The 14,228-nt window shown below is 42.6% G+C and overlaps 4 protein-coding genes across 4 annotated transcripts; 3 read left to right on the forward strand and 1 right to left on the reverse strand.

The window, feature by feature from the left end:
• Positions 1–37: 37 nt before the first annotated feature.
• V865_000126 (uncharacterized protein) lies at positions 38–468 on the forward strand (the record flags this gene model as incomplete). Its single annotated transcript, XM_066223958.1, has 2 exons — positions 38–228; positions 366–468. 2 exons carry the CDS (start codon positions 38–40, stop codon positions 466–468), a joined length of 294 nt encoding a protein of 97 aa, XP_066080055.1.
• A 287-nt stretch (positions 469–755) lies between these two features.
• On the reverse strand, positions 756–2,988 carry V865_000127 (T-complex protein 1 subunit delta; the record flags this gene model as incomplete). Its single annotated transcript, XM_066223959.1, has 10 exons — positions 756–881; positions 952–1,186; positions 1,301–1,776; positions 1,855–2,112; positions 2,180–2,322; positions 2,389–2,497; positions 2,549–2,638; positions 2,699–2,751; positions 2,820–2,865; positions 2,929–2,988. The coding sequence occupies 10 exons, from the start codon at positions 2,986–2,988 to the stop codon at positions 756–758; spliced, it is 1,596 nt and encodes a 531-aa protein (XP_066080056.1).
• Positions 2,989–3,552: 564 nt separating this feature from the next.
• V865_000128 (uncharacterized protein) lies at positions 3,553–5,014 on the forward strand (the record flags this gene model as incomplete). The annotated part of the gene is made up of 7 exons (XM_066223960.1): positions 3,553–3,720; positions 3,941–3,965; positions 4,016–4,076; positions 4,147–4,485; positions 4,579–4,639; positions 4,714–4,742; positions 4,918–5,014. 7 exons carry the CDS (start codon positions 3,553–3,555, stop codon positions 5,012–5,014), a joined length of 780 nt encoding a protein of 259 aa, XP_066080057.1.
• A 2,558-nt stretch (positions 5,015–7,572) lies between these two features.
• V865_000129 (uncharacterized protein) lies at positions 7,573–10,526 on the forward strand (the record flags this gene model as incomplete). The annotated part of the gene is made up of 15 exons (XM_066223961.1): positions 7,573–7,709; positions 7,800–7,905; positions 7,986–8,014; positions 8,096–8,238; positions 8,303–8,364; positions 8,440–8,555; positions 8,627–8,710; positions 8,779–8,836; positions 8,902–8,946; positions 9,009–9,421; positions 9,482–9,541; positions 9,614–9,719; positions 9,788–10,174; positions 10,252–10,317; positions 10,386–10,526. 15 exons carry the CDS (start codon positions 7,573–7,575, stop codon positions 10,524–10,526), a joined length of 1,953 nt encoding a protein of 650 aa, XP_066080058.1.
• Between the last annotated feature and the right edge of the window lie 3,702 nt (positions 10,527–14,228).

The raw sequence follows: 14,228 nt of genomic DNA on the forward strand, positions 1-14,228 counted from the left end.
CCTAACCCAGAACCTAATCACAGAGCGACAACTCCATATGATGAAATCATCCGCAATTCTAATCAACATGTCAAGAGGGTATGTAGTGAATGAAGGTGATCTGTACAATTCTTTGAGAGAAGGTTGGATAGCTTCGGCTGCAAGTGATGTCTTTCAGGTCGAACCGGTCAATAGAAAGTGTATGAATCGGTTGGATGAATTGGATAATTTCATTGCTACCCCTCATATGTGAGTAGGCGCATCTCTCCAATTGTCATGGTTAGTTTTGAGAAATGTCAGATTCGTCTAGATGGTCGAATGATCCTGGTTGATTTGTTTGGTCTGACAAGTAATCTTTTACTGATACTGCGATACTTACTGATCAGTGGAGGAAGTACAATCGAAGCTCAAATCGAGATATGCAAATGTGCCATTGACCAGTTGGCAAATTACTTTGATGGATATAAGATCGAAAATCGAGTTTGTTGAATCTCAATATCAGAACAAGTCATCCAGCTTGCTGATGGCCAGATCATAATCGAATGGATCATTGATACTAGTTAGCTATACTGATCGAAATCCCAGATTAGCAATCTCCTTTGTCGGTCGTTGCCAAAAGTGTTGAGTCCACTTGGTAACGTAAGAATGTATATGTATGCACAAGGTGGTATGATCAATGCATTGTTAATATACTCTCTTCCATCTATCTATCGTGTGAACTGTTCAATCAAAACAAAATGTCAGCTGTTAGGTCTAATCGGAAGGCGACTCTTGAGTTAGCTCACTTGGATATCATCGATCCTCAAGATCAAAGCTACTGTCTCTGTGGCCAACTCCAACGCACTTGTTGAAACGAGTAATGGCTGTACTACGTTCTCCTCAAGGATATTCGAGATGATACCCTATTCGTACCAAGATTATCAGTACGATATTCTATACACATAATATCCACGGCGGGGCAAAGTTACTCACCTTCTTCACATTTATACCAGCATTCTTATCTCCCAAAGCATGTTTGTTCCTCAATTCGGTCACGATGGCAATTGGGTTCAAACCTGCGTTCTCAGCTAAAGTGGTAGGTATAATTTCGAGTGCTTCGGCGAAAGCTTGGAAACAGTATGCTTCCTTTCCTTTTAACGTGTGAGCGTATTCGGTCAGAAGTCTTGATACGTTGATTTCAGGAGCACCACCACCTGCGATCAAAGCTCTGCGAAGTCAAACGTACAAAGAAACAGTCAGTGGGTATTCCAACGGTACAGATGCCGTTTCCAGTCTGGAAATTCGACTGGACTGGAAGTTCAATAGATAGACATTTACTCACCTCTTCTTTACCAAACATCTAACCACACACAAAGCATCATGCAATGATCGTTCTGATTCTTCCAATACTAAATCGTTCGCACCTGTACATACGACACTAACGGTTTTACCGGGGTTCTTCACTCCCGTAACTTTAACGACCTTTGCACCAGCTTGACTGGTCTCTTCGACTAATTCCGCATAACCCAGTTTATCTTCTGTGAACGCTTCGATATCCGCAACGGGTTTTGAACCAGTTGATTTCGCTATGAACTCAATTTCATCCCTTTCGATATCTTTTATAACTAAAATTTTCAATTTGGCTAAGAAATGTAATGATAGATCCGTTACGGCATCTCTTAAGATTGATTTTTGAATTAGGAGAACGTTACATCCTGTTTTCTTGATTCGTTTACATAAGTTGAGAAGATATTGTCGTTCTTCTTTGAGGATTTTGTCCATTTGTCGATAATCGTTGACAACAATTTGATTGTCCATCTATCATCCCAAAAATAAAAGTTTGCATCTTGTCAGTTTGCGTAGAATAGCGAAATACACGATTTGAATTTAACTTACATCGGGTTTAGGACTAGATAATTGGAATTGGATCAAACCAATCTTAGCTTTCTCCATCCTTGTTGGTCCACCAGCATTGCTCATAGCAATTTGGTTCAATGCCAATCCTTCTACCAATTCCGTATCTTCAATTGTACCACCAACTTTCTTTACTATCCTGATATCCCTTAAATCCACATTGTGGGATGAAGATGAGACTAGCCTGGTGACGGCTGAGACGGCGATAGGAGCAAGGGTGGAAGAGTATTGCGAGACGATCTGTGAACAATTTGCATGGGGTTAGCTATACTGCACAATATTGGACCGAAGTAACAAGCAGATTTACCTTGGAGTTCAAACTTGTTCTAGCGGCTTTTAACAAACTTTCCCTATCGTTGAGATCTACTGGAATACTCATTTCGTCTAAGAACTCTACAGCTTTGGAAGCGGCTTTTTGGAACGAGTGAGCAACGGTGGTGGGGTGAATACCTGAACAACCAGACGCATCAGATCGACCCTTTTCTCAATCTCAGAAAGCAAACTCGGTTCACTTACCTTGATTCAAGAGCTTTTCAGCGGCTGAGAGCAGACTACCGGCAAGTACAACCACACTAGTAGTTCCATCTCCAGCTTCTATATCTTGAGCTTGTGATAGCTCAACCAGCTACATCGAAGAATCAGCTTGGGCTTTTCATGTTTTGGGCAGCTGACATACCATTCTAGCGGCAGGATGTAACACGGCCATATGCTTCAGAATGGTAGCTCCGTCATTGGTGATGACCACTTCGCCAGTCGAGGTTTGGATCTACAGTACGCAAAGTCAGTGTTGATGTGGATCAAGTAAGTAGAATGACCTATAACTCACCATCTTATCCATTCCTTTTGGACCCAAACTTGTTCGAACGGCATCAGCAACGGCTAAGCAGGAAGTGAAGAGCGTGAGCTGTTAATATTGAGACCACTCTATGTCATTTTATCCGACTCACCTTTGGCAGCGTTCATGTTTGACAGTCGAACCTCGGTCGGTTTCCCCTACAACATGGCCACTACAAGTTAGTCTTGGTCATAAGATGGAAATAGTGGTCAATCACCCACTTTGTCAGTGAAGGAGCTGTCAGAGATGCCCACGGGGGCAGAAGCGGTTGCGGCGGCCATTTTGCTCTGATTCCTGCTTCTTTGAAAGGTTGATGTGGTGAGATGAAGAGTGAGAAGTCTATGGAAAGTCGAATAGCAGATCCAAAAAGTTGAATCAGATTGACTGATCTATGATGTTCGGTTCGTGTCTCTCTAATGAAATGATGGATTACCAAAGCGCGTAGGATGGATGGGATGGGATAAATTACGATAAATGGTAATGGGAAATATTCACGTCATCGTAGTAACATTACTCGTACACACTCCTACCATCCCATCTATCCATCTGTGCATCAATTCGAGCGGACATCTCGTCCACCAGAGCGTCAACAGACCCCTCACAGCCTATACAACAGGCTATCAAACACAGCCAAGGTGCCGTCACACTCACACTCACGCTCACCCGGTGGACAATCAACTCCACCTGCCAAGCAATCAAATACGAATTCAGGTGGATTACTATCAACCTTAACTAGGTTATTACCGTTCACTTCGCCAGGTCCACGATCAGGATCAGCCGTCGAGGAATCGCAGGAACATCCAACTCAGATAGATACGGATGCAAAGGACGAAGAGGTGAACACGATGTCAGCAGCTAGGAAATCAAGATCTGCCGAGAAGGAAGTCGAACCTGAACCTATGGAAGTTGAGGAACCTGCTGTAGATGGTGCAGAGGAGGATGATGAAGAGGAAGAGGGCGAAGAGGAAGGTGAATATGAGGTGGAAGCGATTGTGGACCATAGACAGAAGAAGGTGAGTCTTGCATCATATCATATGAGAATATCTGATTGGGCTGAAGAGGGCATAGCTGATCGAAAAATTATTCCCCTGTCCCATAATTCTTCATTCAATCCCTGCGTTGATGACCCTTTGGTGTTTTTCTCCTATCCTATTATCCTCGTTCAATGAATTCCTGCAATTACTCACACCCCTTCACCCAACTCATGTATGATTCTTGTATCTCTGTTAATAGGGTAACCAAGCTGGAAAATACGAATGTGAGTTCCTTCTTGTCGAACGTTGACCGTAGCTGACTAATTCCCCGCAGATCTCGTCTCATGGAAGGGATATGGACCAGAACACAATACATGGGAACCAGAGGAGCATGTGTGAGTGATCAACTCTCTTCAAACTTGGTACAGTGGGTATTATGCTAAAGCTTTGTCGAAACATACACAGAGCCCATGCAAATGATATCGTCTCTCGATATTGGGCCGGCCGGCCTAAAAACGCAGTTCCACCCAAAGAAACCAAGAAACGAGGAAGATCGTCTGTTGGCGGATCATCAACACCTGTACCTGCATCTCAGATAGTCAAATCGGCACGAACGACCAACGGTACGAGTAGACGTAAATCGCAGAAAGACGATGAAGATGATGAAGAATTACCAGAATTTGAGATCAGTCATGTGGATTCGACGGCTAAATACGAAGATGTACCTGATTGGGAAGATACGGTGACTAGCGTGGATACAATTGAGAGGAGTAGTAAAGATGAATTGGTTATTTACCTAACTATGTAAGTGGATCGATCGAAAATCAAGTCTCCCTCCTGGGATTTGATTGCATCATGGGAGCGAGCTTGGCTTATATATTGATTGATTCTCTGTAGGGTCGGTGGTGAGAAGGTCGCTGTGCCTACTGATCTGGCTTATAGGAGATGCCCACAGAAGGTAAGCCGGATGTCTTGATTTTGGACCTATGCGCGAGCTTCAGCAGATCAGCTGATGTTTGGTGTACCTAACAGGTATTGAAATTCTACGAAAAACACCTCAAGTGAGTTTTCTTCCTGGATTCTCATCATCTATTATTCATACCCATACTGATAGGATCTCTTTCCCTCGTTCATAGGTGGAGATCATCATAAAACTTTCAGCTTCCCTGTCCGATATAACAATCATCACTTGGATATAGTGTGATGTTCACTGTTTGCTACTCCTCGACCAATCAGTCAAATACCTCCGGACAGAAACTACGTTCACGAATCCGTATTATGGGTATCCTTTTCCCTGGACGCAATGTTCGATGTCGTCGGTATGATACCTTAGCGTCGTCATATAATTCTCCTTGAACTTGACGAACTTTACTTTGTTTCCCATCATAACAACTTTCGAATGCTTTCCCTTCCTACTTTCTATACATTCCGACCATTTGGAATCCTGTTTCGCTTTTCTTATCCTTTTCAGAAATGATATATAGGATTATTACGTATACAACATGAGAATGGAATGTCAAGTTATGTCTTCTTGTCGACTATTGTCGATTAGGGACGGGATCAAATCTCAACTCTGAGCTCTGAATTGTTTACTTTACATGTTTATATAGAGTAGGGTCATCGATCAACAAAAATTCATCGTCTGTTCAACAACATGCATATTCTCCTCCCTTGTGATACGCTTCGCTCATCTTTCCCAACGTTGACTTGGTCAAGTATGATCATCATGGCATTCAACATCATGCTCCTTACTTCTCATAGCCAAGAATCAAGACCGAGGAAAGCTCCGCATCGCCTCCATCAATAGTCATCCTTTCCAAGTTGAGGTTATGAGCACTGAGCATTGTTCATCAGTCAACATTCTCAACCTGATCTAAATAATGCACCACATACACTAATTTCGATCTTATCCTATTCCCTCGGAATGAATCTCACAATCACCATGGTATGCATCTCGACGAGACCGAGTACACTGCGTACTATAGACCGAGCAACGAAAATCTGACAACCATTCTCATTTCGAGATGATATTGATGCTATAAATATGCATTGACAGATGATATAATTAGGCCACACTCCTTCCACAACCATCGCCTGATAAACCCACCCATCAATCCCAATTTCCTCACTCCCTTCCCTTTCCTTCGTCTACGCCTTTCCCAGATCTATCGTCTATTGATCCATCAAACTTCGAGTCACCGCTGCTGTTCAAGACATCTGATCTCTGATAATTACAAGATCAATCAGATCTGTTGTTTGGAGAACAAATAACGGTATAGCATTGTTATATGGTTGTTGTTATTGTTATTCTTTTCCGGTAGAAGACAAATTTCTCATGGATCAAAGATCATTACCCATCATCGATAACATAGCTCATGGTCCTTAACTTTCTCATAAATATCACCAAAGGAATCAAGAAGTTGGATTTTTCACAGACTTTGAATAATCACCTATCTTTCATATACTAGTCCTTTGGTTCGTTCGGATCAGAACGTCAAGTCGGCCGCAGTACATGGCGAAGAAGTGATAGATTTATTCGGTTCCTTTGTATTTCTCAACCAAATACACTTCCAGATAAACCACCAGAAAAACTCAGCTTTTTTCTTGCTCATAGAGATACTTCAAGGGAACAGGGCACGACATTGATTGATGGATGAATGGTCTCAGTATAGAGGAAGCTGTGTAGGACAACCAGTATCAAAATCAAGATCAGCGAAAAAAAAAGAGAACCACGCCCTTGTCATTCATAAATAATAAGATCTCATCAATAATCAAACAGAGAACCAAATCGGATCGGCTACCGAAAGAATCCAATCTACAGTACATTCGTCAACTTCGGGGCTGTACTCTAGCTTTTCTAGCTTCGGCTCCATGGTCATTCCTCTCGTCATCACCATCAAAAGCACTGCAAAGGCAAACTTCTTTCGGCTCACTATAGATATATAAATAGAACATAGACGTTTAGACATATAGATATATAGAGATTCTTTGGCTCGACCAACTCGGCACCCCCTCTCTTGCACATCATACAAATCTTCAGTAAATATCTTAATTATCACGAACTATATTGCTAGCTCCATTTCAGTCTGGCAGAGTAATTCCAAGATCCTTTAATCTTAGTTTACACAATTGCGTTCAACATACTACGGACTTTTTTCGAACCCAATATTTTAGATAGATCTCAGCTCATCTCCCAACAGCCACTACAATACCATACTTCGACTCGAACGTTCTGTCTCGACACAGTGGGGGGTTTACTGTAAGACCTTTTACCTCTATTGCCAATAGTGAGTCGTCTTATACCTTGTTCTGACGATACACTTCCCTTCTTGAGATTTCCAGTACATATACCGTACAAAGTAATGCCAAGATCCAAGATCTCATCTTCTATCACATCTCCTGTCGATTATTCTTTCCCTTTGAAAATCCATGATCATCATCTCACCCCTCCGCCTCTCAACCGAAAATCATCACATGAAAGGAAGGATATCTGCTCTTGTCGTTTCAACCATTTCTCATCAAAGGATCTGTCTTTGAGGCATTTGTATACGTATTGGAGAGAGGGAGTGGACTTTGAATTTATCATATTTATGACGACAATCTCTCATCATTCATAATTCTTCGGTTCTTATCCGCAGTTCTGCAGTACTCGGTCCTTATTTGTAGAGATTGGTCTTCTTTTGAACTGCCTTTCTTATTCTTCGGGTTCTGATCGTCTCTTCTGTATCATCTTCACAATCTCTCATTTATTTCAATCTTATCTTATCTACAGTGCCTTGCTACCTTACTTTCCTCTGCCACTAAAACAACGATCGATATATCCAATACTAAATTTAATCTGATTATAGCAATCTAGCCACGACCCCTATCCCCAGCCAATCTCCATTCAACATGCGAAACCTCCTTGCTGTATTATCATTATTACTTTCCCTCGGACCGTACTTGATCCTAGCGCAAACATCCGATTCCAATACGAACGAAGAGGAACCTAGTGTATTAGATACTTTGTTTGGCGGTATATTTTCAGAGTGAGCAACTCAAGTCATACCTCGCACAAGTACCCACGTCGGACCGTTCTTATCAAATCAAGGCTAATGCTAGATCTTCAATACAAATAGTGTTTCAGGATCAAATTCTAGTGACGATCCTCTACCTTCCACACAAGCTATAACGGACTATCAATCGTTCATACTTTCGAACGATTTTGTAATCACCGATCAACCTGTAAGCCGAGATGTTTGCATACTTCAGTACCTTTACTGTTCATCGTATTATGCGAAACTGATCTGTGCTCATAATTATAGCAACTCAGAGAATACAATTTCGAAATCAAGTAAGTCTCTGCGTATGATTACGATTACAGTATGTCTCGTGATGGGATATTAAGCTCATAGCTTTCTGAAAATCCCAATAGAACCGCCACTGCCAACCCCGATGGATTCACGAGACAAGTATACACCATCAACGGTCACTTCCCAGCGCCGGTCATAGAATGTAACACAGGTGATACTATCCGTGTACATGTGAAGAACAGTTTGGATATCCCTCAAACCATTCGTATGTAACCTTGTGGTAGTCAACTACTCGTTGTTCTCAACTGATCAAATGATGATCCCCACAGATTGGCACGGTATCTCTCAAAATGGTACAAACATCATGGACGGTGTTCCTGGTATCACTCAAGTGAGCTCCCCTGATACTCGATCATATCATTCCGAACCAGAGCTGACACGTAGAGTCTCGTTGTGACATCTGTAGTGCCCGATCCCACCTGGAGGTAGTTTCACATACGAATTCCCTATCATCGAGCAATACGGTACTTATTGGTATCACTCCCATTTTGCGAACACCATGGCCGATGGTATTGCCGGAACGTAAGTATCCACTTCAATCATGAGTTGAGACTTGACAGGGTAAAGTCGATGCTGAGATGAATTTTCTGTAGATTCATCATTCATTCGCCTGGTGATAAGCTCAAAAGAGGGACGGACTATGACGAAGAGAGGGTTTTACTCATTCAGGACTGGATGTGAGGTGATCAAACCCATGAACAACACCCATTGATTATGCTATAGCTGACTCAAACGAACATTGCAGGTGGGACCAATCGACGGATATCGTTGCTGCGCTTAAATCACCTGAAGGATACAGAGGGGTAAGTGGCAGTACTGTACCAAACGAATCAAAGGCCATACTTATATCCCCTCTTTCTTTTCTCAGTCTCTCGGCGCTCCCAAAGGAGATTCCATTCTCATCAACAACATAGTAGGTTCATCCTGAATTCTTTGTACCAGGTGTACATAAAGGTTGACCAAGCTGTTCCCCAGGGCCAAACCAACTGTTCCAGCCCAAATTACCCCGAAGGGGCCGAATGCAACCCACCTCGTCCCGCTGAAATCCCAGTGATAGTTGGCAAAAAGACCAGATTCAGGATCATCAACACCGGTGCTCACTCGATGTTGAGAGTATCAATCGATCAACATGAATTCGAAGTTGCCGAAGTCGATACCGATCCCGTATTTGGTCCTACTATCCACGAAATTCCTATCGCACCCGCACAACGATACTCGATCATCGTCGATGCGAACCAAGGTAAAGCCGGAGATAAGTTTTGGTTAAGAGCCAACGTCGCTGCTGGATGTATGGACAAGGTCAAACAAGAGGGTCTTGCTGTTTTCAGATATACAAATAATAACGAGCAGTATGATGATGGTGACGAAACTCCTGATACTCAGCCCTGGTAAGTCCATCGAACTCGGATGTTGATCAGGTACAATCAGATCACCTGATGTTTGTCTAGGGACGATCTTGCTGCATTTGATTCGCCTTGTCGTGATTTGGATGATCAATATACCTTGACGTGAGTGCCAGCTCCAATATGATCTGCCTTCAGATCTGGGGTGGTAGATGCTAAAGATTCTGTTGTTTATAGTCCTCGAGATCCTATCGATGTTTTCACCAAGCCTTTACAGACCCATGCACTTTCCAGTAAATTTGGAACCTTTTTAGGCATGCAAGGACAGAATATCACTGGATTCGTAAGTTCCCTTACCTTTGCATGCTCGAACCAAACCCATATACTGACTACCAAGCACTCTTGTCATAGGCATTTAACAACATTTCATTCCAGAACCAAATCTGGGATCCGATGTTACCTCATGTGATCGATTCGGGCAATTACTCTGTCGATAACGTAGCGACGGTCACATTCGATTGTGATGGATATGTCGATCTGATCCTCAACAACCTTGATGGGGGCATTGACCATCCCTATCATCTACACGGTAACGAATTCCAATTGATCAAGAGAGGTGATGGGAGTTTGACTGTTGAAGAAGCCCAAGCGATGGATTTGAGTAATATCACCAACCCCCTTAGAAGAGATACGATTTTCATACCTGGGAATGCCCATGCGATATTAAGGATAAGGACTGATAATCCTGGTGTTTGGGCTTTGCATTGTCATATTGGATGGCATCTTGCTGTGGGAAAGGTAAGTCCTATCAACTCATGACCGTTCTCTTGACAGTGAATGCTAATGGTGGTTAATGGTCGGGTTATCTTACGTAGTTGGCAACGATGATTGTCAGACCTGACGATATTAGGACTTTTGATCAACCTGAGGATTGGAAAGGAGTGAGTATTAATTGTGAATTGTTGGCGAAAGTATTCAACGCTGACATGAATGGTCTTTCGATCATTAGCTCTGTGCCGGACAGGATCCAGATGAAGAAGGGCCGGCGAGACGATCAATTTCACCTTCCACCTCGCCAGTTGGGCATTTTAGATCTTTCAAGGAAGTTAAAAATCGAGTAATCTCACGACAAGGTCCAAGGGATGAATAAAGCTCCCTTGAATGACGATAGGATGAAATTGACAATGAGAAGAAGTTGCGGCGTAAGACAACGATTTATAGGATAGGGCGTATTGGAGATTCCGCTTTTCAAACCATTATAATCCATCTTCAGTTCAAAGAGCAAGATTAATCCTCAGATTGATTTTCATAAACGGACAATTGCATACAGTACATTTCATTTGGTTTCTCAGTCTCGTTCGTTACATTCATTAGTATATACATATACGGACTACTTTTTGTGACTTTATATAGTACAGTACATAGAATTTTGCATCGATAGGACAATGACGGCACAGTACACTTTTTACGATATCTCATGCATTACAAATCATCGTTACTGTGATTGCTATGATAGAATCAGTGTTACATACCTGCAAGTAAATGACTGGGCGGATGAGAAGCCAATCATCCACTCGACAGATTTGTAGATGATCATAGCTTATCAATAAATTCTTCTATATTGTTAGCTCATCCGTCGTCTTACACCTATAGCCCCACCACTGATCAACCTCTATTCATCGCATTAACCCGACTGCATATGACAGAAGTCACTCACGGCCACTCCAATCTGTGCTCCACCGCATCGCACAGTCTATTACTCATCTGTGCACCTGTTGCAGTTCATCTCAATCTCAGTATCAGCTTTCCACTTGGAGACGTTTCCTGTATTCCTACCCTTGATGGTATCCACCGGGACCACAGACCCCGGTATGACTCGGTCCCGATGATCTAACTATCTTCCGCAGTCGTGCACACATACACACAGATCCATCATTCTATTAAAACGTTTTCACGGAAAGATTTTAGTCTGTGGCTTGTGTGTATGTGTGGTATGTGTGGGTTTGATGGTTGTCACAATGACGATGGCGCTAAGACGCGAAGAGGACAGAGCGTTACTCGTACACTTCCGCTGGAACTTTTATTTTAGTGCATTGTATTGTAGATCATTCAAGCTCTTGAGCTGAGCTTCATTGGGAGCTTTAAGATGGAGACAGGACGAGAAAGAGGACAACTTTGGGAACAAAGGTCAATCGGCATTCGACATGCAAGGCAATTCAAGCTGAAACATTCATTGTGATTGCCACGTGGTAGAACAATGAGCAGTTAGTTCGATTCCTTCGCTCTTCTCCGTTTATCACCTCGCGTTTGAGATTGTTCTCTCCCTCATTATCTTATTGTTCGTTGATCATTGTTCTGAATGCTTGAGTTCAAGTGAGTAATGCGTAAGTAAGATCCGTTGTTTTACCCAGGGAGAAGTTCCAGATACTGACGTGAAGCTCATACAGGGCACCGACATGGTTTCGTCCTGTCCTGGACCTTATGAATTATCTTTCTCGGATGTTCGGTAGCAGCTGCAAGATACAGACAGGTACAATTTGATCAGAGATACTGAGTCTTCAAGCTTTTACAATCTGGGTATCGGCAGTTTGACTTCTAGTCTTGATGAGGTCATCCTAAGAATACAATAACGCAAAGAACAATTACAAGCGTAACCTAAAGTCTATGACACATATACTATTCTTCTCATTTTGTAAGTTCTGATTCCCTGATATATGTAAATTAGGCTTATCATTGTTCTCCTTCAGAGCTGGAGCTTTAAGGCTCGTTCATTACATATCGGACAATTCCCAAGGCCGTTTCGGATACGGTATAGATAAGGACAATAAATCTGTTGAACACTGATGAAACGCTTGACAAACCCACATCGAGAAATACAATGACCACTTCTCACTTTATTAACATTTCGATCGGTCGGGTTAAGCTGTACGGATGTAACTTTCTGTTATTGTTTTCAAACCCCTTTGTTTTAGATCACAATTAAGAAAGATGGAAGGAAGGAAGGAAGACGCCACTCCACGAATGACTAATGAACCTCTCACTCTCTACGCAGTAGGCAGAAGCGGAAACGAAGCCATAGTAACAGAGCAGAAGAGAAAAAGGACAAGGAAAAGGAACCATCTGGTTACACAAAGGACAATGTCAAGAAAAGAAAAGAAAAAACCGGGCGTCGTGTTTGTGTGCAAATGTGTGTATCTCTGTACCCACGACCGAACTCACCTCTTCTCTCTCCTCGATTAACCCTGAATAGAAAACAGCTTCAAAACCGGGCACGAAAGGTGAAGGATGGAGGATGCCTTGGATCTACCTTTCTGGCGCTCGATAATGTCGAAGAGGAAGGCTATCAAAGGCACCGTACCGTATCTGATTGAAGATTGACATGTTATTCAGGGTCAGTAAAGCGGTGGAGCAGAAGCAGTATAGAGTGAGAGTGAGTGAGAAGAAAAGGCTTGGTTGATTGTCCTTGTCCTTCACAAAGTACTCAAGTGAGCATGTGAAAGGCATCATAAGTCGATACGCGATTGTTCTTCTGTACGCGATCATTCCGATAGTAATAAGAAGGTGAGTACAAGTTTTACTCTTCCATTGTTCTTCCAATATCCTTTCCCAATCAGTATCGTATAACTTACCTGATTGACTAGAATAAAAAGATCAGATAGATCATCTTTCGAAACAATAGTCTTTTCTTCTCTCATCAATTCCCATCTCATCTTATTCCATCATCGCATTGTTCCTACCCACCTACCCCATCTAGCTGCCGACCGTCTGTGCTCTGCCTACGCAACACCACCCACACTCTTTTGGAAACGATTAAGCTGTGTATCCAGATTGTATAACAAATCGACCTCTTTCATCTTCTGACAGGTGAGTGCTTGTAGTCACTGTTACGATATTGGGACATGGGGTTGAGTGCTGATGAGATGAACTCTTACTTTTTCATGATGCTGCGCCCCAACTTGCGATGCTTATCTTGTCTCACCATCAATTACCATCCTTTGACTACCAATCTCCAGTCCTACCACGCGGTCTACCCTGCATTCCTTTCCCACCACTTTTATGCTCGACGACGATCAATCCCTTTCGATCATTCATAGACCGATACCCCGTTCAAGCCATTCACTGTGAGTCGAGTTTCATTCCATCACAGACCACTCGGACGTGCGTAATCACCCTCTTGTCAAGGTGTTCCATGTCTTGGGATATGATACCTTTGATCATCCACTATAGTGTATATGATACATCACATCCTTTACGTAGCTGCGGGACTTGGAGACTACCACTAGATAAACAGATGGAAGTTCGAAGAAAATGAATTTGATTTACTAATTACTTGTATTTCATTTTTTAGTCATTTTGTGGCGAACTCTGATACCCGCGTGATTCATTTTGGCTTTGGTCTCGAACAGAAAGTCATTGATCATCAATCATCTTAGTTGTGTACTGTGTTTCATCAACACTCTTAGTACTTCACAAACGTCACATCACTATCATTGCGCAGCAGTGCAGTTTGATCTTCAACAACGCTCCTACCCCTCCTCATTCACATTGCACGGCCAACGGTGTCTGTGTTCCCGGTAACGCTCCTACCCTTTCCGTTACCACCATCAATCGTTCATTCATCGCTCATTCTCAAAGGTGAGTTTTGTGGATCTATCTCTCTTCCCATCGTCATGCGATACATGTGAACTCGTACGCTTCCTTTCACCAGATCAAGTGTTACTTGTTTACCGGCGGAGACGGAAGTATCTAGGGACATGTGTGTGTTTGATGGATGAGTTTTCATTAGGGGCGCAATTGACTCTCTCTTCACTACGGTTGTTCCTATGTTTAGTTGAGGGGGGAAATCTAGACT

The sequence above is a fragment of the Kwoniella europaea genome, chromosome 1, assembly GCF_036810445.1.
Source record: "Kwoniella europaea PYCC6329 chromosome 1, complete sequence".
Lineage (NCBI taxonomy): Eukaryota > Fungi > Basidiomycota > Tremellomycetes > Tremellales > Cryptococcaceae > Kwoniella > Kwoniella europaea.